General features: G+C 35.9%; 1 protein-coding gene across 1 annotated transcript in view; it reads left to right on the forward strand.

The window, feature by feature from the left end:
• Positions 1 to 27,815, forward strand: part of LOC125677079 (uncharacterized) — an 80,600-nt gene that overhangs the window by 29,437 nt on the left and 23,348 nt on the right. The window contains exons 8-9 of the mRNA XM_056159027.1: positions 12,577 to 13,095; positions 25,584 to 25,826. Coding sequence (XP_056015002.1) covers positions 12,577 to 13,095; positions 25,584 to 25,826 — 762 coding nt within the window. The remainder of the gene's footprint in view (positions 1 to 12,576; positions 13,096 to 25,583; positions 25,827 to 27,815) is intronic.

Genomic DNA, 27,815 nt, shown 5'->3' on the forward strand with positions numbered 1-27,815 from the left:
ACAATCTATATGGAAATGTCTTGTGTCTTTCTGCCTTTCGTTCCCATCTAAAACCGATCGTTCGCGCAAAACGTTCGTTCCCGCATGGTAATTCGGAACTCGCGCGTCAGACAGTCAATTAAGGTCAACATAGCGCTTGGTAGATGTGGAAGTTGCTATAGCTGAAGTAGTAGTTGAAAGCTGACTTTTCTAAATGTTTGAATTGGAAGGAAAAAAAGGATTTTCAACATTCTAAATCGTGAGAAGAGAGGGATAGAGAATATTAAAGTCTTTATAAAAGAGCCCTACTTACAAATTGTTTGGCCAGGCTTCGATATCAGGTTCGTCGTTACCTGGATTCAGTTTAAAAGTTTACATTCTTCTCATTCACTGGTAGTACCAAAAACAGGTTACAATCATCCAAAATATATTTATTTGCATATGAAAATAAAAGTTCGGAGAGGCTCCTCGCCCCCCCCCCCCCCCCCCCCCCCCCCCCCCCCCCACTTCAATGCGTTTGAATAGTACATGATTGGGTATAGATAAAAGTAATATTTTTAAAAAATCCTCTCCGACAGAACACAACAGCGAGATCATGTTAGCAATATTGTAAGATATCTATCTTTACGTTGTATTGATTCTACTTTATAGGTAAAGCATAATCCTGTGGGAATAAAACGGAGTCATAATAAAACTCGTCTGATGAAGAATAATAATGTCAATGTGACTCGGGATGAGGATTGTGGTCCCCTAGCCTCTTGTTGAATTCATAAATTGATACAATTATGGGACATTGATGTAAAGATATGTCAATGTGCTATTAAAAAATTTTAGTTTATCTTTTTTATTCTCAGGTGACCTATTGCAATTGGTTGTCGTCGGTCGTCGTCCGTCGAACGTTAACAATTGAACAGTTTTAAATTCTTTTCAAACTTGGTATGAAGCATTATCGGAGCAAGGGGGACATCGGTTGTAAAATTCAAGACTCCAGCATGCTAGTGCTATTGATACTAAATTGAAACTAAATAGATATTTAGAAAGAGCAGGTCGTCCTTTACTAAAACTGTAAATCTGATGCTCCCTGGGATAGGGGTTTTTGGTATCAAGGTGAGGTCAAAGTTGTCAGTTATTTTTAAAAATGTGTAAACAATAGCAATTTTTAAACTTCTTCCTGATAACTATCATTCCAATTTTTTTTCAAATTTGGTATGAAGCATCTTTAGAACAAGGGAAACATAAATTGTAAATTTCAGGACTCCTGCACCCCTGGGGTCGTAGGGGCAAGACAAATAGTGCCCCAAATTGACCAATTTTCAAAACTCTTCTCAAGAACTCCACACGTGTAAGAAAAAACTAAATCCATAGTGATGTAGAGCAGGGAGGCCTCTAGCAAATTTTTAAATTTCATGATCCCAGGGGTAGGGATTTTGGTATCAGGGTGTTGCCAAAATAGTCAGTTATCAAATGTGTCAACAATAGACATTTTATCTTCTTGATAACCATTGCCCCAATTGTTTTCAAATTTGATATGGATCATTTTTAGAACAAGGGGGGACTTAAATAGTAAATATCAGGATGCTTGCATCCCTGGAGCCTTAGGGGCGGAGCAAAAATTGCCCAAAATTTACCAATTTATTTTCAAAAATCTCCTTTTCTAGAACCGCACATGTTTAAGTAATTCTGAATGCATAGTGATGACCTCTACCAGGAAGGCCTCTACCAAAATTGTAAATTTCATGATAACCGGAGAAGCGGTTCTGACCCCAGGGTGGGGCAAAACTTACTATATAGTCTCTATGTGTAAAACACTTAAATAACACCTTCTTTTAAGTGTTCTTGATACTAAATTGAAACTAAATGGATATCTAGAAAGAACAGGTAGTCTTTTACCAAAAATGTAAATTTGAGGACCCCCAGAGTAGGGGTTCTGACCCCCAGGATGGGGCCAAACTTAGTATGTAATGTTCATATGTGTAAGTTTGCTGATACTGTATAAAATCTAAATGCATACTTAGGAATAGCAGACAAGGATGTTCAAAAAATTATGAATTTCACAACCCAGGGTTTTGACTTCAAGATGGGTCCAAATGAGTCATATCTTTTGATGTTTTAATGTTAATACACCCATTATATTATGTAAAGCCTTTCATCAGTGTATGCACTTTTAAGGGCAGTGAAGTTTTATGAACATATTTTTGGTTTTATACTGTTGCTGAACATTAGAATTTAGCTTAGATATTCAGAACAGGATTTTTTTTCTAGATTTATCATAGCCCTTGGGAGTAGTGATACTTTTTCACTAGTATTCAGGTGACCGATAATGCCTTGAGGTATCTTGTTTAAATTCAAGATACTTCGATAAAAAAACCAAACTAGTTTAAGTATCAGTCAAGAAGAAAACAATATTTTGTGGATAATCTATTTTTGATACATGTTTGCTTAATTCTGTGGATTTGCTCCTAAATTCCGCGTCAGCACAGTGGCGAACATGACCTATTACCAGGGAAATGATGACGAAAGTCAACACAAGGGAACGTTCAAACGAATAAGTAACACCTTTTTCAATAACAATTAAGTTGTCACATTACTTATATCAACATTTGGATGATTTACTCAGGAACAAAGTATACTAAAATATTAGTTCTACGTGCGATAGAAACAAAGAACATTGAAACTGTTTATTTTCAATTAAAAACCTCCCGACAGCAGCCCCCCCCCCCCTCCCCCGAAAAGAAAATGTCAATGTTCCCCGCTTACTATGACGGGTGTTGCTAAAAATATATTATGCATTTATGTTATGAGGAGGTCAGCATTTCATAGAATCAAACGGCAAAAAGCAGAAAATTACAGAGAGAACAGGAAGTCACCCTCAGAGTTCACCATTTCATATTGATACCTCATACTGATGCATTATTATGTATTTTACATGGCGTATTTTGTGGATGACTGTACCAACAGGCGTTTGCTCAATATATTGCATAGCAAGTTTTAATAAGAATATTAAGCAAGTGTCTGTTTATACCATCCTTTTCCCTGGCTTTGTTATCCCTCCCCCATATTAGGACAGTATGTTGTCTCATAAATGAAGAAAAAATAAGTAAGATAACATACTGAAAAAGACTTGAATTATAATTAAACCACTTTCAAATTTTATTACTTTATTCTGGCTGCGACCGCAAGAAAAGATTTTATTAACCTATCCAGTGAATAATAGGTACCCCTTCCCCCTCCTGTAAACAACATTGTAAAAGATATTTAGAATAATTTCTTGAACAATTTCCCCCAAACAAAGCCTTTTGAAATCAAACGTGCTTTTAATCGAACTAGATATGCAGATGACTGAATTTGACTTGGAATTTAGTTCTACACCTGGTGCAAAATGCATTTTTATTATATAGCTAATGAATAGTGTATTATAAAATCTGCGTAAAATCTAGAGAATGTGAGCGTTCAATATCCTGAGAATTTATTGAACGCTAACTTTGCATTGTTTAAATTGTGTGCGCCCGGAACATTCCGAGTATGAGCTTTCAATATTTACCTTACCGTAAGGTGGCAGGGGACAGATTCTTTGGTTCTGAAACATGTGGGGTGTACATCAAAGTCAGATTATGACAGAGTGATAAAAAATATTTCCCTTTTATATCAATACTTGTATTTCATATTGGTGTAGTTAATAAATTATGACCCTACATTACATGTAACCTATAAATACTGGTGCTGGTGCACAAAACATGCTCTGAGCAGGTGCCCCTTTTTTGCTTTGATTTTCTCTCATTTGGGATAATCCGCACCCCCCCCCCCCCCCCCCTCCACACAAATACCATCAGAGTACCAAGAATGGAGATTTAGACACTGTGCACAATCAAGAACTGTCCTTCTTAAAAATCTACATTTCATATGGGGCCATCCACCTTCCCTCTCAGCTACAGACCTTTTGCTGGACAATGCATGTTTTCACCGGAATTCTTCAGCATCTGACCACGTGTCTTAGTTTCGTATTTGCACCCATCTATATGCTAGGAATCATGGTGACACCTACATGTTGTATATGGACCTTTTTATCAAGCACTCAGCTACATTTAACATGCATCCTAAAATTATTGTATACATTTTTACATATGTAATATCACTTTAGATATGGGCTATTTTCATTTTTTTAAGTTGATAGTGCGAAACTGTCCCCTGCTACCTAACGATGTAAAGAAGCTAATGCATGCAAGCTCGAAAGCTCGTGTATTTTTGCACCCAACTCGTGCCGATATTCACCAATATAAGTTCAATAACCATATAATGTATCACATCAAATTTTACAGCGAACGAGTCCGGTGTATTGAAAAAAGTTTTGTCTCATTTGGGATGAATATATGTGAAAGTTCGTACATTTACCGAGGAATTAACAGATTCATTTCACAATATATCAAATAGCTAAAAGGCGAACACAAAATGTATAGGCCTATATGCTTGAATGGAGTTAAAATTCATCTCACAATTAACCTAAATCTTAACGTATACAAGTATTTAGTTTAGAAATGAACTGCCAGTTCTAAACCCTCCCTATTTAGTATTGGAGTACTGCGGTCACCAAGTCTCTGTTAGTTAAAAAATAATCAATTAAACACAATATGTTTAACTTGTTGACTTAATACGATCATGGATTATTGTAATTTTATACATATCACAATTCCTGTTGTAAGTACACACATACACGGTATTATGTGTAAATACATGTACATGTGCTTTAATGACGTTTTGCCACGAGGGTGGTGGTGGTGGTTATGAACCACGTGTGTTCTTTTCATTCTCTACCCATAGGTGTCACTGCTCGCTAACATCTCTGTCTGCAGAAATTTCAAAATTCTTGTAAAACTCGTTTACTAGCGTTTAGCTAAATTCGGTTAATCAATTTATAATGCAAAATTTTAAGATAAAGTTGTTTTATCGCTTGTAAACAATTCCAAAATTGTTGATTTTAACCAAAATGAATATTTTTTCCCGATTTGTGGTGTTATCTATATTAATCATTCTAATTCATAAATTCTGTTCCGTTTTGCTTTCCATTTTCTATCCCCGTTTTAGCAACTTAACGATTTAGAAGTGAGAATCACGAGTTCTTCGGATATGACCTTCAAAACGGAGGCTCAGTGTCGCGACAAGAGTTGGCACGATAAAGAACCCTCACTGCTATGGTCCTAAGCGACAAACATAGGTCTGCACGGTACCTGTACTTCTCCTACAGCTGGTGACATCTCAAGTTCAAGATCTTCATTACTTTAAGCTTTACAGCTTATCGGTACAGCGTTACAAACAATATGAACATAAACATGACGTGGTATATCTACTGGAGAACGTATATATGTACGTAATTACAAATAGTAAAGTCACGGATTACAACTTTCTCTTAGTATTATGCTATTATATATATTTTTTCCAAGGTTACAAATTTCTTTGAAATTTTCGGTGTTAAACATTTGTATTAAGGTAAGGTTTGCATTATTTTGACATGTAGCGAACAGAGTCATGTTGCATACTAGTATGTTCAGTAGGAATTTATCTTTTAAAAGTTGATTTTTTGGAAAAACTTGCCGGTGTCGGTTTTTGATCAGATAGGCTTATTTTTGTGTGTTTTACATTTTCGGGATCTTAGTACAAAAAGGAATACTAGTGGTATAAAAACTACACGAGGCAGACTTGTGGGGTAAAAACCTGGTATAATTTTTAAAAAGAGTATTATCTGTAAGATTATACTAATTGGTAGAAAAAGATAATTTTAAAACACAAAAAGTAGCATTTTTTATATCTTGAGTAAAATTTAAATTGGTTGTCATGGCAACAAAATATGCATATTGAGCAGCTTTACAAGGTCTACGTCAGAAAAATTTCATTTTAAACATAATATTTGGACCGTAAACATTTAAAGCAATACAAGCTGTAACTGACGGTATTTTTTCAACTATCCAATTATTCACCAAATAACACAATCTGATTAAAATCAGATCCTAGAATACGCTCACAATCGCTACAATAGGCCTAGTGTAGCGATCTAAGTGAGCGGATTTTAGGATCTGGTTTTAATTAGATTGCCAAATAACACCACCCAGTTCAATTAGTATAATCCCAAAGATCTGAAGAAAAATTCTGCAAAATAAACAAGGGAATATTGTTTGAGAGCACACATACAATGAACGTTTTGTATAAACCGCCATTGTGTCGTCTACACGGACATGGGAACGATGATTGCCGAACATGATCGGGTTGCTGAGACCGAGGCCATATACAAACGCGAGGAACTACACGTGTCGTTTGATTTAAAATACTACGTTGTTTCATGAATGACTAAAATACTATGCAAGTGTAAAAAGGTAATAATTGCGCAAATGTGCCACTCAAATGAAATTTTGATTGTGAATTTTCTATAAAATTGGCATGTTAAACTGTTAACAAATCTAACACGTGCTCAGTGCCTCTCTTTCGCGTTTTCCGAACTGGTGACCTCCAAGGTCAATGCACATCGGAGGTTACGATCAGGGCTGCGTTCAAGATCGTAACGGCTACGAAGGGCTCGGTAGCGGTACGATCTTGAACGATGTGCCAGGCTAGCCCTACGTAGAGATAATAAGCGTTAATTCATACAGTGCGTTCAATAGACCTAGATATCTAGCCTAGCAGCTAGGCTAGCCGCTACGATTTTGAACGAGGCCCAGGAATTACTGACAGGATGACAATGATTCATGAATCTTTATTTTCTGCTGATTTGACGGGTTTATTGCTTCAGATTCACTTTGATCCTATTAAGTTCTATATATTCATTCACATATATGTTGACTATTTGTTCTTTTATTTTTTAATTTATTTCCGTCAGTTACAGCTTGTATTGCTTTAAGAAAGCAGATATAATTACTACCCACCGGGTTTTGCTTCCATGGTAAGATATTAAAAAGAATTATTTCATTTATGAGATTTGTCACTTTATTTTATAATTGCACAACTTTTGAAGAGTGCAGTGAATATTTTCATGAATAAGATACAATTGCATCCCCAAACTGATAAATGATAGTTGTATGTATTTGTCAAGTATTGTAGTATCACATTTATTAGAAATTAAGATGTTGAGTTGTTTTTTTTCTAAATTCAATACAATATAATATTTTGAATATCCCAGCGGGTTTTCCATGGTCCTGCTTCCGAGTCATAAATTCCGTGTTACATCAATCTGAACCTATCTTATATACTACATCTTTGAAATAAATGACCTCTTCTTGTTCTATTGCTTGATGTCTGTTTACAAAGTTTAACACACAACTGTAACCTTCACGACAATATAAAGCCCGGTCAGTGGTGGATCTAGAAGGGGGGGGGGGGGGGGGGGGGGGTAACGTAAATCTAGTAAAAATGACACTAATAAATATGTTTTAAAAGTCGACGATATGCAGATGTTCCTCAGACAAAATTCAGACTATTTTAAGATATACTAGAGAAGACACCTTTTTATTCTTACGTGATCAAATCAGTCGCGTTTTCTACATTTAAAAGTTCATGCGATAAATCGCTCTGTCGGCCCAAGTAGATTTCATAGCATTGAAATATAAAGTGCATGTAATTAGAGAGATAAAGCATTGGCAGGTTTATTTTTAGAAATGCTTGTGAATGACATAAGAATTCCTAGCTTCGTTGATGTCGAACCTTGTCTTTGAGGATACTATTCACAAACAATGATCGATTATAACAGCGTCAAAATAAATCCTACTTTCCCTAGCAAGATTTGCAGAGATTACATGTTCACAATATAATTTTAACGGAAATTAACCGTAGCGCATACTACATATGTATATATAAAATCAAAGTACTGAAAGTACTCATGGGAGTTGAACATTGTGGAAATTCAGTTAGAACATATAGCACTGGAAGGATAGGGAGATAAATGACTGAATATTATCATGATTTTAGATACAAATCAACTGTTGTTGTTTTTCAAAGCGTTACAACAGCAAACATAGATAATGGAAAGCCCATGGTCCACAACGCTCCTCGAGTAACTGAAATCATGTTGTTGTTTTCTAGAATTTCACCCCTTTATATTCTCATGAAAAATGTGACCACATATTATGGCCCAAACATTCAAATCAATATGGTTATCAATGCCTTGCAGTTATGAAGAAGTTTTTTTCCCTGTATATATACATTCAAGTTTAATCCTAGTTGTAGCTAATTCTAAGGATTCATTACTTGAAAAGGTAGTCCAATATGCTAAACTGTCACCTGAGTATACTACAGTCCTGTAGAGGATCAATGGAATGGCAAATGATTGTATAATAACTCAAAATAATTGAAATGCAAAAAAATTAAAAATCGTCCGGCATCGGAGATGCACAAACCGAGTTGCGCAAAGAATGGGCATAGAGGGAACCGGCAGAAAAGTTTGCAAGAATTATCAAGCAGGGAGCAAAATTTTGCGTACATAAATTTCAGCCGACTTAAATCCTTTGTGACCTTGACCTTTAACCCTTGACCAAAATCAATAGGCTTCTTTGTCTCATCAAGGGCGATAATCCATCTAAGTTTAATTGAGGTCCTATAATTTGTTAAAAAATTATAGTGCAGAAAACAAAATTTTCTCCAAATTTCAGTCTATTTATAGCCACTGTGACTTTGACCCTGTGACCCCGGAATCGATAGGCTTCTTGTCTTACTGAGGGTGACAATCGATCTAAGTTTGATTGAGATCCTATAATTCGTTCAAGAGCTATGGTGTGGGAAACAAAATTTTCTCCAAATTTCAGTCTATTTATGGTCAGTGACCTTGACCTTTGACCCCAGAATCGATAGACTTCCTGGTCTTACTGAAGAGATCGTATGATTCGTTCAAGAGCTATGGTGCGGAAAACAAAATTTTCTCCAAATTTCAGTCTATTTGTAGCCACTGTGACCTTAACCTTTGACCTAGTGACCCCATAATCAATAGACTTTCTCATCGTACTGAGGGTGACGATCCATCTAAGTTTGAATGAGATCCTATAATTTGCTCAAGAGCTATGGTGCGGAAATGAAATGTTGATGCGTGCCCGCCTGCTCGCCCAAAGGCACTTCATCAGATCATAAGCCGAGTTCGACTTCATCGCAACTCCGCTAAAAATGAAACACTAGTCAAATAATGTTAATTATCGTTTATTTTTCTATGTATATCAGTATCAATTTGATCGAAATCTTGTATTCAAATTGATTTGAATACAATATCATCGCATTTACTTACATGTCAATTATCAAAATTAGATTAATTCAGAAAAGTTACATGGATTATTTAATGGCGGATGTTTATAAAAGTTTATGTTGATTTACCTAGGAGTAAATCAGCTGACACAGAACCCCCGCTGACGACCACTATACAAATCAATACAAATTACTGCGCAGAAAAGTGCGTGATGACCAAGGGAGATTGAACATAGTTCAACTCCCAAAAATGTAGACTTCTATAATATCAAAGAAAATAATTTATAAATGATCATTTGAGAAACATTATTATTATTATTTTGTCATAGAGGGTTACACATACGCCACTTGACACTTGACAGCGGTAGTCAAACTCCCCGTCGAGGCCTCATTACGTCATTTACGAATAGACCTCTACTATGTGACGCAGCACAATATACAGATTTGTATATTGCGAGTCCGCAATTATCACGCAGGCAAATAACACCAAAGAAGTAGTTCGCAGTTAAAAGTTTGAAGATATTGATATTAAGAGCATTAATATAAAAGTATGGAATTTATTTTAAACATAAAATGATCAACAGATCGTTAAAAAGTAGGGAGACTCTGTTCAAATTATTGTGTAAAGTAATGAACTTGATGTTTACCTTCCAAACTTCCACCAGAGTTCGTTTGCGCTCAAACCAAACTCTTCCACTTAGGCATTATGGGATAGCGATTTCATATGCCGCGTATACTGTGACGTCACTGTAGAATGACGAAAAAACATAACGTCAAACATAAACAACCATCAAAACAAGAACGTAAACATCAAGTTCATTACTTTACACAATAATTTGAACAGAGTATCCCTACTTTTTAATGATCTTTTGATCATTTTATGTTTAAAATAAAATCCATACTTTTATATTAATGCTCTTAATGTCAATATCTTCAAACTTTTATCTACGACCTACTTCTTTAGTGTCATTTGCCTGCGTGATAATCGCGGACTCACAATATACAAATCTGTATATTGTGACTCACAATATACAGATCTGTATATTATGCTGCGTCACATAGGAGAGCAATCGAATCATGCGCTTGTCTTTTCCCGTAACCGGTAAGAAGACTCGGACGTGGATCGGCGCAAGAATTGCATCAAATCGATGCATTTCTTCGCCGGAAGCGTGCCCGTGGATGAGAGTTAAAAGGCCAGAACCGAATCCCTGAATAATGTTATTTATATTTTCACTACAAATTTAGTTTTGGTGTCATGAACGTCTTATTTACTCAAATACATAACATGTAGGTGGAAATTGATAGTGGTACAATACCTTAGATGTGTCTAATATCTTAGATGCAGTTGAAAGTTCACGTTTCATAGTGTAACGTACGACTGTGAAGTCAAAGTTACGTTTATGTATACGTAACAACCAACTCTGATGGCGTCGATCCACATACGAGGTTCATTTGCAGTTACGGAATTAGCCGAGTAGTTACGATTGATAGGAGAGGTATATTCGTAGGTGACGTAATGAGGCTTTGACGGGGAGTTTGGTTTACCTTCTTGTTTTAAAAGTTGTTTACGTTTGACGTTATGTTTTTTCGTCATTCTACAATGACGTCACAGTATACGCGGCCTAAGAAATCGCTATCCCATAATGTCTAAGTGGAAGAGTTTGGTTTGTGAGCAAACGAACTCTGGTGGAGGTTTGAGCGGTAGTAGACAACAAGTAAATATTATGACGCTTTCCCTCGATACAACTATGACGTGACGCATGTTTTCATTATGACGTCATAAAGCGCGAAGTGAATTGAGGTATATCAAGAGTTATCTCCCTGTTGTTGCAAACCTTACCTTAATTTAAACATTGATGGTTTTTTATAGGAATATTTCTTAATATGTTTCCCCCCGTAGTTCTGTATATATAATTATAACTAATATAAAATGGTATTCATCTTCAATATTATTCCCACAAAAGTACAACATCTATTAGTTCTGATTGCATTAAAATATCTGCCTGGTTCTATTCCTAAATAGTGGGAGGATGAAGACATTTTGGATATACACCTTTGTAACTTTAATGGAATCTATTTTCTAAGATAATATTGAAGATATTATCCATCAATAAAATATTTGTAAACTGAACATTTTCTTTGAATTTTCGATCTTTGTATGAGCGAAACATTCTCGACTGGACGTAAAATGAAAAACCGAACACCCCCCCCCCCCCCCCCCCCACCCAACAATCAATCTATCGCTAATCTGTTCCTGATAAAGGTGTTACTTAGAAGGGCGAATCCAGAGGGGGACCAAAAGAATTTCTTATTCAATTTCAACGAGACTTTGAGTCAAAATTATCAGAAAAGTGCATATACTTACATGTAGGCCTAATTGTATCATTCAAATTTATCAACAGCATTATAGAATTTAATTATACAATAAATAAGACGACACACTGATATATATTTACGATATTTTCGGCAGATACAAGAATCACTTAAGAATTGTTAAAAAGTATATGTAACATTAATTTTTTTATTTTTTTTTTATTAAGAAGCATAAAATTCAAAAGTTAAAAAGAAGTGCCAGGGAATGCTCAAAATGCAGGATTTTGCTCCATTTACCGCAGACCCCCGGCCTATTGGGAGAACCTTTTACATGTAACTCAGTTACAACGAAGACTAGAACTTAGGAATCATACACACTACGTAGTAAAATAACAGCATCCTCTTGTATAAACGGGTCTCAACATCTCCCTAAAATGTTGTGTACACAACCAAAAAAGTGTAAATGAGTTGGGGTGGAGATTGTGAAAAGTATCTAAAACCCTAAATCTGCCTATAACTTATTCCAAAGTCATTACTCTAAAATCGATGACGATGTTAAATTACATGAGCTATTCTGACTCTTTATTGCGTCATCAGAAACGTCAGATCATAGACAATTATGTCTGGAAAGTTGGGTCAGGGAAAGCCTGTGTAAAGCTGGATCTGGATCTCTATATTCATACCCAAGAACTACCCTCCCCTATCACACATATATACGCTTAGGAAGAAAGTAATAATTTGTCAACATAGGGCCTATGTTGAAAAAGTATTTCTTTCTATGCGTATATATGTACATTCTTGTGCTATAATTATACTTTCTGAGACCCATTTCTACAACATATAGCCTACATACTTAGACATTTAATTTAATGAAAACTACAATCATGTTTGGTACATGTAATTATCCATGCAGTGTTCTGTTGAAATGTTTCTGATGATTAATTAAAGAAAACTGTTCAACCATTATCAATCATAATCAAACTCCGCTGAAAATATCCTGTTTATATATTTTTGAACAAAAACAACAAAGACTGCGACTTATGACTTTCAACTTTCATGGTAGTATTTTTTTTCCAGACCAGTTCTCCTCCCTGTCTGATGACGAGGTGTGCGTGTTATTCTGTTTTCTGTGTTCTGACTCCGGTACCCCCGACTTTACTGATACAGACTGTCTAGACATTCTTAATGAGATACGACGCATGATATGCAGTAAGGACAGTGTAACAAGTGAGGAGGCACAGCGGACCCTGGACAGACTGAAGTCACGTGGATTTCTTTGGGATCAGGACGGAGTAGACATCACTGAGGACGTCAAGGACGAGACCATGTACCGTGTTATAGAACGTCGTATAGAACGTAGTATAGAACGTGGTATAGAACGTAGTGTTACACTGCTCTACGTGTATCGTTTATCCAGTTATACTACAGCAGTGAGGTATCTGAGATCACACAGATACACCAGGAAGTCTGGAGAGAAATGTGTCATTAGTAAGGACTCGTTAGTTGATTCCGTACTCATACGCCGTCTACAGATGAACATACTGACCCACGTCACCATGGAGGACACGCGTATCTGTGATGAAGTGTCACAGACATGTAAGTATTAAACAGATTGTGAAACAACTGTATTCAATCTAATGTTTATCTAATTATAAATAGATCAATCATGTATTAATCTATCGATGTATATTGTTTAAAGCTAGGGTATCGTTTTGTACATTAACGTATTTATAATTAATGATACAGTGGATTTCAGTGTATATATAAAGGTCTACGGAAACAATCCCGTATGTGTAAAAAAGTTCCAATGTCTACTATAAGTCTCGGAATTAGTTGGGACACACAGATTTCACAAGACTTGGTGACATTTCAGCTAAACATAAAGATTACACCATTATAATACAGAATATAGATATGGTTAATATATGTAAAATTGTTGTATGGGAGTATGAAACTCTGTAAGAAGAAGATATATTTTGTGTCATCATTGATTTCTGAGATACTAAACGTCAGTACAGGGGGTAATCCCGTTTTGATCCAGGATTCTGTAATGCATCAATATAGATTTATTCAAGGCATCACAGAGTTCGAACTAAAACGGGCTTAGCCCCTGTTAATGTTAGTAATCGCATAGCGATGACATCATATTAACTGATACACGAACTAAATTTTAGTAAAACAGAAAACCCAGACGTCCGATGGAACTCGTAATTGAGAACGGCTTTCACCACATATAGTGGAACATTGCATCTCAAATGAATTATATTCATCTGCTATAGTTTCAAATACACACAATCAAGTATATTGCAATATGTTATGTACAGTATTTTGGAAGCGGCTACTTTTTAGATCGGATTTCGATCTTTCATTTTTTTTTTCCGTTTTTAGTTCACCTGAGCTAAGAGCTCAAGTGAGCTCTTCTGATCACCCGTATTCCGGCGTCCGCCCGTCTGTCTGTCCGACCGTCTGTCCGTCTGTAAACTTTTAAAATGTTTGTCTTCTTCTCAAACACCACTGGGCCAATTACAACCAAAGTTAGCACAAAGCACCCTTAGGTAAAAGGAATTCAACATTCTTAAAATAAAGGGACAGGCCATCTTCCAAGGGGAGATAATCAAGAAAAGATAAAAATAGAGTAGGGTCATTAAAAAATCTTCTCAAAAACCAATGGGTCAGAAAAGATGAAATTCATAGATAAGCTTTATTAGGTAGTACAGATTCTAAATTGTTAAAATCATGGTCCCCGGAGGTAGGATAGGGCCACGATAAGGGATCAATGTTTTGCATACAACTATATAGGAAAAGTCTTTAAAAATCTTCTTCTCAAGACCCACTGAGCCAGAAAAGCTGATATTTATATGAAGCCTCCTCATATAATGCAGATTCAAGTTTGTTAAAATGATGGCTTCCCGGGGGTAGGATGAGATCACAAAGGGGATCAAATGTTTTACATACAAATATATAGGAAAAATCTTTAAAAATCTTCTTCTCAAGAACCACTGAGCTAGAAAAGCTGAAATTTATATAAAATCTTTCTAATATAGTGCAGATTCAAGTTTCTTAAAATGATGGCCCCGGAGGTCGGATGGGACCACAATAGGAGATCAAAGTTTTACATACAAAATATACAGAGGAAATCTTTAAAAATCTTCTCAAGAACCACTGAGCCAGAAAAACTGATAGGTACATGAAAGCTTCCTAACATAGTGCAGAGTTAAATTTGTTCAATTCATGCCCCCTGGGGTAGGATGGGACCACAATAGGGGATCAAAGTTTTGCATACAAATATATAGGGACAATCTTTTAAAATCTTCTTTTCAAGAACCATTGGGCCAAAGAGGTTCACATTTACATGAAAGCTTTCTGATATAGTGTAGATTCAAGTTTGCAAAAACCTTGGTCTCCAGGGCTACCTTAGTGCCATAATAGGGACTACGGTTTTACATGCAAATATATATCTGATATGGACCAAGTTGACTCAAGTGAGCGATGTGGCCCATGGGCCTCTTATTTTTTAATGTTTTAATGTTTGATTTGTGTGTGTATGTGTTTTTTGTTTTTGTTTTTATGTTTATTGTATCAACTCCTCTATGCAGTCACTCGGCTGAAGGTGGTGTGGATCTTGGCACTTCTTTACAAACAGATGCAAGGTTCAGCGCTAGCACTAAATAGGTCGTAAAACCGTGTGTACGTATTCAACGTGTAAATGCATAATTTCTGTAAAACTCACTTTTCTACCGTCAGTCATATGTAAATTGAAAAACAACCAAAATATTATTAGAAATGCACTCTAATATCAACAGCGATATTTCACATATTCGAAAATTCTTACACGCAGACGGAATATCATCGATCATAATACAGTACAGGTAAAAACACGGTGCCCCGCGGACTGAAAGCTCTCGCTTTAGCATGGGCTTAGATTGATTGATTGATTGATTGTATCTTGCTTAACATCTCGCTCGAGAATTTTTCACTCATATGGAGACGTCACCACGGTAAAGGGCTTCAAATCTAGGCCTGTGTTTGGCGCTTACAGCCATTGAACAGTGAGGGATCTTTAGTGTGGCACACCTACTGTGACACGGGTCATCCGTTGTTAAGGTCATCTCCGAGAACCCTTGACATTCACACCTGATGCTGATCATTTGGAGATGGAACTGCCACTACCTGTTTTAACGACTTAGGTCTGTCGTGGTCTGGATTCGAACCCCGGTCTTTCGCATTCGGGGCGAACGCCTTAACATCTCGGCCACCGTGGTGGTTGCATGGGCTTAGAAAAGTCGGTGTCTTTGAAATTGCGGTTTCTGCTTATTCTGTAACAATTGCATGGACCTTTCAAATTCAAGGACACATATACATGTACACATGTGTTCACAATCGGGAAATCAATCGATCGACGATGATAGTCGCGTCAACTGATTTGTGCTCAAACACAAATTAAAGCGAACTGAAAATATCGTACATCGCCACATTCAATGTTAGAGTGAAAGTATTTAGTTTCCACCTTATTTATAAACCAATAAATGTGTTTATGAGTTGGGCAGTAAATTTATTTTGATTATTTTAATGTGCACACAACCAGTCATGCAGTTCAAAATTTCAGTTTTAAATCAATCATTGATAAGGAAAATATTTTGTTTTGTGTTTTCAAGAACATGTGTCATAAAAAGTTTGAAATTCAAAGTATACGCCATAGAATTTCAAGTTTTTCTTAAATGCACATTTTTCCGTGGTCGGCAAAAAAGTACTTTAAGATGACATTGCACACTTTAAAAATCCCCTACACTGATTTAGAATATTTCACAAAACTATATGTAAATTCCCTATGGCACATCTTCTGGGATTCATGTGACGCAAGTAAACTTTATTCTATTCATTGAAAAGTAAACAAACTGTGTCACTTCGTAATGGAACGCCAGGACATTCTAGAATACGCACCGTACATTCAAAATTGACCCAATATCACCTACTGAACAGAGGACTTCGGTCTGAATGTATATCTTGTGACTGTCCATTAACTCTACATCACATACTTTTAGAATGCAATGATTTTATGCCTGTAAGGGATATACTTTTTAATTTGGTAATGTGTAATCAATGCAAAACATTTTACAAATATTGACCACCATTACATTATACAACATTTACAAAAATGGGATTTTTACAGACAAGGTTGAATACTTTGATAATACAACTGTTGATATAAACGAAATGATCTGTATTTTTTCCTGAGTAAATATTCTTAACTTTTAGATCATTTGGATGGAACGTTAACGGATGTCGCGTATTAAGGAGCACAACCCCCCGGCACGCAAAAGATCGTTTCCCTGATTTTCGAGAGAGAAGGCTCACTGGGGCCGTCAGGGAAACCCAAACACTCAAAACTAAACATATTTCATCTATTCAACCGCCATAAAATGGCTAAAATATTGCCAGATCGGCGTAAAAACGCAATCAACCAATCAAATACCAAATTAGTTTTTCTTTACTAAATAGTTAGACTAAATGATTTCATTGCTTTTAGATTCACAATAACTTTCCATTATACCCGGCCGATTAATTAATATCAGGGGCGGATCCAGGATTGCGGTTACGGGGGGTACCATTTTATGAATTAGGGGATCTGGGGACCGCCTTGAGGTGGTCCAGGGCGAAGCCCTAATGGGGACCCAGGGAGGGTTAAGCTCCGAAAGCTGCTGAATTTTACAGATCTTATAGGGCTTGAAAATATGTCTCCTATTTAAGTCATTCATACTATTTTCAATAATTTTTGATAAGGTGAAATTTGTTAAATGACGCAAATTTTAAGGGTTTTGAAAAAAATTAAATTCTCCCAATAAATTAATTCAAAATATCAAAATAATTTCTCATTTATTTCCATGGGAGTGGAAGAAATTGTTTTTTTTTTTATCGTTTAGTACATTTTTATCAACAAGATACCTCGATTTAATTATAATGGGAGGGGCGCCGGCTCCCCCCCCCCCCCCCCCCTTCAATCCGCCACTGCAATTTTGATAAGCCATTCAGCTGATCATAAAGCAATGAGCGGGTAATAGGCCCGCGAAATCTACAGTTCCTGATTTTAATCAATGTTTAGCTTCCATTTCAGGCGCAATATATATATATATATATATATATATATATATATATATATATATATATATATATATACACACAAGATCAACTTTTTGAAATTCAATTCAACAATGCATTTCACCCGTATACTCATTAAATCATGTTTTCACCACAGACATCTGAACTATGGATATTACTAATCCCCTCCCTTTTTAGGTCACCTGAGTAGACCTATTGCAATCGTGACCTATTGCAATCGGTTGTCGTCCGCCGTCGTGCATCGTCCGTCATCCGCATGGTGATGGGGAGCAGGAAGGCCTGTACCAAAATTGTAAATTACATGATCCCCGTGGTAGGGATTCTGACCGCAGAGGAGGAGGGGGGGGGGGGGCAAACTCAGTATATAGTGTTTATGTGTAAAACACTTAAATAACATTTTCTTTAGTGCTATTGATACAATATTGAAACTAAATAAATATTTAAAAAGAGGAGATAGTCTTTTACCAACATTGTAAATTTGATGATCCCGGGGGGGGGGGGGGGGGGGGGGGGGTTCTGGTATCAGGGTAGGGTCAAAATGGTCAGTTAATAAATATGTGAACAATAGACATTTTTAACTTCTTGATAACTATCATTCCAATTCTTTTCATATTTAGTATGACGTATCTTTGGAACAAGGGAACATAAATTGTAAATTTCAGAATTCCTGCACTCCTAGTGTCTTAGGTACGGGGCAGAAACTGCCGAAAATTGACCAATTTTCAAAAATCTTTCTTTCAAAAAACCTCACACGTGTATGGAAAACTAAATACATGGTGATGGAGAGCAGGCAGGCCTCTACCAATTTGTAAATTTCATGATCCCCGGGGTAGGGGTTCTGACCCCACGACGGGGCAAACTTGTTATATTGTGTTTATGTGTAAAACACTTAAATAACAACTTCTTTAGTGCTGTTGATAGTATATTGACACTAAATAGATATTTAGAAAGAGCAGGTAGTCCTTTCCCAAAATTGTAAATTTCATGATCCCAGGGGTATTGGTATTGGTACATGTATCAAGGTGGGGTCAAAATTGTCAGTTATTAAATGTGTGAACAATATCCATTTTTATCTTCTTCTTGATAACTATCACTCCAATTCTTTTTATATTTGGCATGAAACGTCTTTGGAACAAGGGGGCATAATTTTTAAATTTCAGGATTTCTGCACCCCTGGTGCCTTAGGTGCGGCGAAAAAAAAAAACTGCCGAAAATTGACTAATTTTCAAAATTCTTCTTCTCAAGAACCGCACACGTGTAACAAAAACTAAATGCATGGTGATGGGGAGCAGGAAGGTCTCTTCCAAAATTGTAAATTTCATTATCTCTGGGGTAGGGGTTCTGACCACAGGATGGGGCCAAACTTGTTATATAGTGTTTATGTGTAAAACACTTAAAACATCTTCTTTAGTGCTTTATACTAAATTGAAACTAAATGGATAGAGCAGGTAGTCTTTTATGAAAATTGTAAATTTGATGATCCTAGAGTAATGTTTCTGACCCCAGGGTGGGGCCAAACTTAGTATATAGTATTTATGTGTAAGTTTGCTGATACTGTAATGAATCTAAATGCATACTTAGGAATAGCAGAAAAGGATGTACAAAAAATGTTGAATTTCAATTAAAACCCAGGCTTATGAGTCCAAATTAGTTATATGTTTTGATTGACTGATGTTTGCCGCCACACGCAACGATTTTTTTAGTTATCTGGTGGCGCCCAGTTTTTGTTGGTGGAAGAGAGAACCCAGATACAGTATACCTGGGAAGAGACCACCGACCTTCCGAAAGTAAACTGGGAAACTTTCTCACTTATCAGCGCGAGCGGGATTCGAACCCACGCCGACAGAGGTGAGAGGCCGCGTGATTTTGAACGCGCGTGATTTTGAACGCGATATTCTAACCACTTGGCCACGATGCCCCTTCATATCTTTTGATGTTTTAATGTTAATACACCTACTATTTAGAGCCTTTCATTGGTGTATGCACTTTTGAAGGCAGTGAAGTTTTAAGAACACATCGTGTTTTATATTGTTGCTGAACATTAAAATTTAGATATTCAGAACAGGAATTTGTGTTTTCTAGATTTCGTAGCCCATGGAAGTAGTGATACTTTTTCACTAGTATCCAGGTTACCGATAAGGCCCGTGGGCCTCTTTATTGATATTTTTTTTGTGATGATGATTTCTCTGAAATATGTGAATTACCTCATACCTCCTTCGATAAATGTAATTGTGTCACGCTTTTTGTAACATTTAGAGATTGGCCTTCTACTGGTATATGATAAAATACACTACGCATCATCGACACCGGATATTGCTATATATGTACCAGTCGAAGCGGAAACTTCGTTAGGCTCGAGTAGGCACTTGCCTATACATTTTTTTTTTCAAAACACATTTTGTCCATATATATTTGCAAAAATAATATGTTCATATATATTTCTAGTTTTTAAAATCGGATATAAAATTATTGTTCCGTCGGACCTTAATTTTCTTTTTATAATGCATTCTACATGACATAAATAATGGTTGCATATTTTCTATAAACTTATTGTGATCACAATGACTCACTCGACTTAAACAATTACAAATCTTTGAAAAGTTATACAATATTTAATATGTATTAAAATTATTTTGATGCTCAGAGTAATGCAAATGAGTCCCAACAGCTCAAAACATATTTCGGTGGTGACACCCCGAGCAACCCCCCCAGCGGAAAGGGGCAAACCCCCTCCCGCACCCTCCCCCCCTCCGGCGTTTTCTCACCTCGGTCAAACCTTCATCGTTCGGGCGTACACATTGAAATAGTCCTTGCTATGCCCCTGGTAATAACACACTAAGATGGGAAGTCCTTTTAAACCACTTTTTACGCATTTGCTAACAGTACCCCCGTCAATGACTTAGAATTACACGAAATAGTGTCAATTTCAGTTGTATGACTTAAAGCGACACGTCTGATACGTGTGAAAACCGAGGAGTCGTCCTCTGTATGCGAATCAAATACAGCTATAGTGATGTTGTTTCACTGTTGCCCGTTATGAATAGTCATGATTTTGAATGATATGTACATTGAAATCAATGTTGGCCCATAAACGTGGATTTCACCTGTGGCGGAATTAGAGTCTCTCCCCCTTTTTGATATCTATTAATATTATCATGCGTATGAAGTAACGCTAAAAGAAACCTATAAAAGAACCTAAGAAGACTCAAAACACTGGAGCCCCCAGCAAGCTATTGCCACCCCAACTTTTAGCAAATCATGGATCCACCACTGATCATCAGAGATTAAATGAATATCATCCTAACAATGCAATCAAACTAAAGGCACTAGAAGGCCGGAATTTACAGAAGTTCCTTGAATCTGCCTGCATGACGAAGCCGTTTTGCATAAATTATCACACTTGGTGCTGTTGATTACCACACATACCCAACAAACTAGCAAGCTGAACAGTGATTCCTTACGGTACGACCATCGCAGATTTCGTATTAGTCCGCGCTCCCTTCGCGGTGTTAATCCTTCCTGCGCTATCTCTCCGCGGGATTTCATCGCGGGGCAGAGTTACACCTTCGCGGTGTGAAGTACCGTTGTTTATCTGTTATGGCAAACTACTTGTACAATGGCTTTTTCATTCGTTGAAAAAAATGAGAACGGCATGCTTATCTTCAGCTTTTTAGCATTAAATATCAGTATAACAAATGAATCATTTAAGAAATAATAAAAACGAAAATCAGGGACCTACATGTATATTGGTCCTTACTAAAACCAGATATACATAGGATTTAGCATATTTGATATATCTCCACTTTTTTATTGAAGAAATCGACATTTAATTGTATGGTGTTTTTCTTGGGGGGGGGGGGGGGTTGTATTTTTAATGCTACATATCATGATAATGTATCTTGGATAAGAGGATGTGTCCTGATAATTTTTACACTGAAAAAATAATACGAATAGATTTACAAATGACCGTATATGAGTGCAAAATTAATATGTTCCGTCTGTTTTAATGGTATTTGTGTAGACTTAGAGAATTTATTAAAAAAAATTATTGATAACAAAATATTGTTGGTGCTTTTAGGAATAAAAAATGTAAATCTTATCTTATGCTAAAAAAAAAGAGTTTGGTTTCCCCTTTCAATCGAACTTTGTTTTCTATGTACACCTGTTGGGTCTGGCCAGCACGTATTCTTAAAACAACACACAGGAGAAAACCCAGTGTGTATATCTTCATTACATGTACACAATGTCTCTATTCCAGAGCATGCAGGCTTATCAGCTTACAATTACCTATACCTAACAAACCAATAGTAATCAAATCAGTTTTATTTTCCAATTCCCTCGTCAAAACCTAGTTTCCTCGCTTACAAATTATTTATTCTTTTTCTTACGGTTAATGTCAGAACTATCAACAATACTTTCTAATTGCATACGGACCCCCCCCCCCCCCCCCCCCATATAACAGATACAATATAATCATCAATTGAAATACTCAAGGCATTCCATGTTAATGTTCATAGTTCCTGCGTATTTAATTTTCATTTTCTGTAAACTGTGATATTTACATCCGGTTGTAAGTTGTGGGGAAATTGACACACTGGAGATTTAAATATCATAGAGAAAACAGGTGGCGAGGTAGAAATATACTTGTAATTACAGATTCCAATGTCTTTGTCTGAGATAAAATTACAAGCAAGGGCATGTCTTAATTTTCTCATCGTGCTGGGTTACCACCACACTTCTTTCTCGACAAGAAATTAACCCCCTGACAGTTTATTGAACAACTTTTATTTTCTCTCTTACTTAGAAAAAGTTTACTTTAATTATATCCAACTCCCAATTGACTTTAATTGTATCCAAGATAAATAAATAATGTAAATATAGGGAGTTGTTTTGGTTTTATGGAGCTATCTGTCGGTTACCTCCTGTCGGTTTCCTTTGGGTTTATTCAAATTGTCACGGGAGGAAACTGACTGATAACACCATCGATTAAAACGGAAAAAAGCCTCGATGGTCAAGGTCACCGCGGTACTTCTTGTAGACATTATACAGGCCACATTTTTGGTCAACTGATATGATACACATATACATAATGTACCTTTGGCATCAATCATGAAAGAAACCAATTGCATTCGGTGTCAAAATTCAAGTTCACTACGGGACTTAAATTCATAGTCAACGGTAGACATTCTACATATCACATTTTGGTAGGTTGATTTGAAAATTCAAATGCAGTTTTGTTATCGAGAGAGGAAAACCCAATGCTTTTTAGGGATCAAAAGGTCAAAGGTCACGATGGGACTTCATAGAAAAAGCTTGTAAACACCCTCAGTAAAGAAACGTTTTTAAATTTTGGGATCAAAAAGTTAAAGTTCATTATGGAACTTCAAAGAAAAAAAAAACTAAACACTTTACATGCCATATTTCAATCGACTGATTTGATAGTTTGCATGCGGCTTTGTTATCAACAGTATCCTAGTGATGCGTCGTGTAACAAGGTAAGAGGTCAATGTCATTATGACATTTTGTAGAAACAAAATCGTGATAGCCATGCCTTTAGCACTGTTTATCAAAGGATGGAGTAATACAAAAATTACAGAACACTCCCACACCAAAACCTGCCAATTAAAAGGGAGTTAGGCAACTCCACCCCAATAGCCAACCTGTTAAGACCAACATTTCAGATTATCTTTCATTAATTATTTTGTAGTTTATTGTTCGTGACTGTAAGATAATAACTGCTGGGTATATACATTACACGGTTTCTTATTTTGTCAAAGATTGATATCGACAAATTAAATAGGCGGTATGCATGTTTAATAGACTTGGAATGCAAAATTAATCCTGGTAATTCTGATGGAATATGTTTCTTTGTAAGTCCAAGATATAACTGTAAGTATTTCTGAAGAGAAAATGGTATGTAAATAATTTAGATATTGATAAATTTCCTTAAAAATGTTATTTTTTCTGAGGGTCACGAGTATGAAAATCGTCATGATTTCTGTTGTAAAATTTTAAGAATTCTGAACACCTGTTATATTTCATAATTTATGACTTATTGCGATGCGTTTGGATGTACAGGTTAAAAGAGTTGTCCTCATTTCTTTGCTTCAATATTTGACTGTTGAATTTTTACCTATAATCTCCAAGACATTAATATAAAATGATTTTCATATCAACATTTTAGTTATGTTATGACTTGTTTAAAACATTCAAAACAAAAACAAAAAGAAACATCTTAATAAAAGAAGCGTTTCATTGAAAAGTTCTACCTTTTAAAAAACCAAGTCCAGTAAAGTCAAGGTCGTCAGACATACTTTAAATATATGTAATGTAATCGTCAGTTATATGTTACAAATAAGTTAAAAGTACACAGCCCATCAGTTAGACATGCATTATACCTATGTCACATGAATAGTCTAAACCAATCAGTTAGACATACGTTATACCTATATCACGTACATATTCTTAACCAATTAGTTAGACATACGTTATACCTATATCACATAAATATTCTTAACCAATCAGTTAGACATACGTTATACCTATGTCACATAAATAGTCTTAATCAATCAGACGTACGTTATACCTATGTGTCATAAATAGTCTTAACCAATCAGTTAGACATACGTTATACCTATATCACATACATATTCTTAACCAATCAGTTAGACACACGTTATACCTATGTGACATAAATAGTCTTAATCAATCAGTTAGACACACGTTATACCTATGTCACATAAATAGTCTTAACCAATCAGTTAGACATACGTTATACCTATGTCACATAAATAGTCTTAACCTGTTGTCAACGTGTGGTATTCATATGAGGGAGTTCTTGTACCGTGCATAAAGTTGTACATTACTTATTTGTTGCGTACAGCCGACATGTGGCGAATTACAAGTAATACTTTGATATACGTTTGAACTTAGAGTATGCACAAGAATGAAATGAATTTAAAATGAAACACGCCAAACAGCATTTGACCCTTTGGCATGTCGTATTGGCAAATTAGATCGATATAATAACCACAATATAATTTGCGAAATGTTGAGTTTAATGAATGAGATTGTTGAAACCCCTGGACATCCATTTCTCTGTCAGCAGCCTGACTCGATTAAAACAAACGATAATTCGCAGAACAACTTCTTGAGTATGGAATCAGTTGAAAGGCATAACACCATATGCAGGTATTTAATGGAAAATTGCTATATGAATATGAGAAGATAATGATAATGAAGCTGAGGTCATCCCATTTGTGATTTAGTTGATATGTTAGTTTTCCGTTAACATATATTTTCATTCATTTTGCTGCAACTTATGTATTTCAGCGTGACTGTCAGCGTTTCCTAGTTTATCCCCAGTGCATTGAATTTATTCCAGCGTGTTTGCTTCATTTCTCTTCGCACAATATTTCACCGATTTATTGCACCTACAGCTCACAATCCGTGTTGCTGATCACACTCTTGTCACCCGTGCTTTTTAAAGGTTTCTAGTGACTTATGACTCGAACTTTTACATCCATCTACGCCTCTGTGACTTGAATTCCAAGATTTATCTATAGCAGTTCTTAAGCTCGAATATAATGTTAAAATATAAATATTGTGAAAAGGAAAGTAGACTTTTTGGAATTTGGTTTAGTAAGACGGAACATTAAAATGCAAAACTGTTTCATGTCTTGCATCCTTATAATGTATGAAGTACAAATAGGTAGAATTAACATTCCTAATATACTATATTTATAACATTAGATGTTGAGTTAAGATCTAATACCACCTGGTCATTATTAAGTGGATACACGTCGCATTGCTCTCCGATGTTGTAGTTTATACCACGAGTACATAAGTAATATGAATAATAAAATGTAACATTTGTTTATTCACTGTAATACACATCAATTAAATCCTTCAATATGTAACTTACAACGTGCATGTTATCAACGATGTGTGTTTATCATTTTCTACAGTACATGTTCCAACAACCATATTACAAGACATGACGTTTGATCAACGACAGGAGTTTATAAGGGACCTGGAACATAGTGGGGAGTGTGTGCACTGCAGAGGCGGATCACAGGGGAGTGTACAACACGTCAAATGGCTCTGGAGAGACGACTTTAACCCAAGACCTGACATCGTGAGATCATGTATAGGTCTCCACCAACACTGGGATATTTACATAATCAACAACACAGCTTACAGAAAGCAGAGTAAGTCAAAAGTTGATTGGTTCAGAAAAAAAACCCACTCAACGGTACATGTAACGACTAAAAATCATTAATTATCAAGCTTAAGTATTAAACTTGACTACATATTCGTCAATTACCAAATGTTCTCGCAGACAGGCATGACTTTCAGAAACTAGAATTCTTACTATATCAGAGAGCTTTCATGTAAATATAAACTTGTCTGGTCCAGTGGTTCTTGAGAAGGTATTAAAATGGCCCCACATTATTTTGAATGTTTTCTTTTTACATGTGTATCCCCTATGAAGGAGTGTAGCTCTTTACTTGAACAAACTTAAATCCCCTTTACCCAAGAATACTTTGTGCGATGTTTGTTGAAATTGGCCCAGTGTTTCTAGAGAAGATGATGAAAATGGGGAAAAGTTTACAACGCTGATGACAAACACTGGAAAACGTTCAATTTAAAACTAAATCATACTTGAGCCTTTGGTTCAGGTGAGCAAACATATGTAATTTACAGTGGTTTTAATATAGAATAATTAACGAAATTTTAGTAACAAATTCATTTTTATTCCAAATAAAAAGGTGAAAATATGTTTCTAAAACATTTCTTGTTTATACAATACATGTGTTTGAATTTTATTTCATTTCTGTTGGAATTTTAAGCCGTTGAAATAAACGTAATATATCTTTCAAGATTCATACGCGTTTTGTTAACAATGCAGCGCATTCATGAGGAAATTGCCAATCTAATTAACATCAGATCCTAGAATACGCTCACAATCGCTACAATAGGATCTGACATAACCCAATAGGGGGTCATGTCCACATGACCTTTTGCTTGGAATATTCATGAGAACTATCAGCCAGTCAGATTGCGCCATACAGACAATGATGGCTATTTAGGCGGTTCCTGATAATTCGTAAACAAATTGCTGTAATCTCTCTCCCACGAAGTTTATTCCACACTGTAGAAATATATATTCTCGCATAACGAATTTTAAACTTTCGCAATAATGCCTAATCTATTCCGTTCATACAAACAACAAAACGTACGATATGAAATACACCTAAATTAAATCATTTGTGAATCCCGATTTATGTATGAATAGGGATGGGTACGATTTGAATAGTTTTCAAGATGGTTTACTTAAATAACGCGAGGAATAAAACGCCAGTCGATATAAACGGTGCATGGTGACGTCGCATCTAGCTGCGATATGTTTTCTTTCAAACCAAACAATCGCAGTCATTTTCCTTGAATTGTGAACACCTACGATTTCAAAGCCGACGCTCTGATTGGCTGACATAAAGTTCATCTGAACATGACACCTAATCGGATTATGTCAGATCTACTTCCTCAGCGTATACGGCGCGGATCTAAGAAGTATGATTTTAATTAGATTGAGGAAATTAATATCGTTATGTAGTAGTTACTCAGTAGATAGCTCAGTGGTTAGAGCACCTGACTAGAAATGCAGGAGTCCCGGGTTCGATTCCCGGTCCAGCCAAAGATTTTCTCCTTTATATACTACAGTTGCAGCAATTTAAGTTAAACTGTAATTCTAATTCGTTACCTTATTTAGGATCTAGACCTGTCTAAGTACTTAGAAAAAGTTAAGGGGCGAGATCAAAACTCTAATGTCAGACAAAAAACTAAATTCACATAGTTTTGAAGGTCCCCCTTCAAACTAGATACGATGAATGTTGAAACTAATCGCTTCATAAGTAAACACATACAAGTATACATAGCACTCTATATACCGGTACATTTTCTACTGTTTATTCACAAATGAAAGTTAATTAAAAGCATTAAATGTTCATTGAAATGTGATATTATTACATTTGTATGTGGTTTTTAACCGTCGCTTGTCGTTTTTCCCACTAAAATGTAATCGATGTCGGATAACATGAACTTACGGGATGTTCTATCCTCCTCTTACTAACTATTTGAATTTAGATTTTTATCCGACATCAATCTTTTGATCATGCCCCTAACAGGGAGGTCATCGA

This window comes from Ostrea edulis, chromosome 3 (assembly GCF_947568905.1).
Source record: "Ostrea edulis chromosome 3, xbOstEdul1.1, whole genome shotgun sequence".
Lineage (NCBI taxonomy): Eukaryota > Metazoa > Mollusca > Bivalvia > Ostreida > Ostreidae > Ostrea > Ostrea edulis.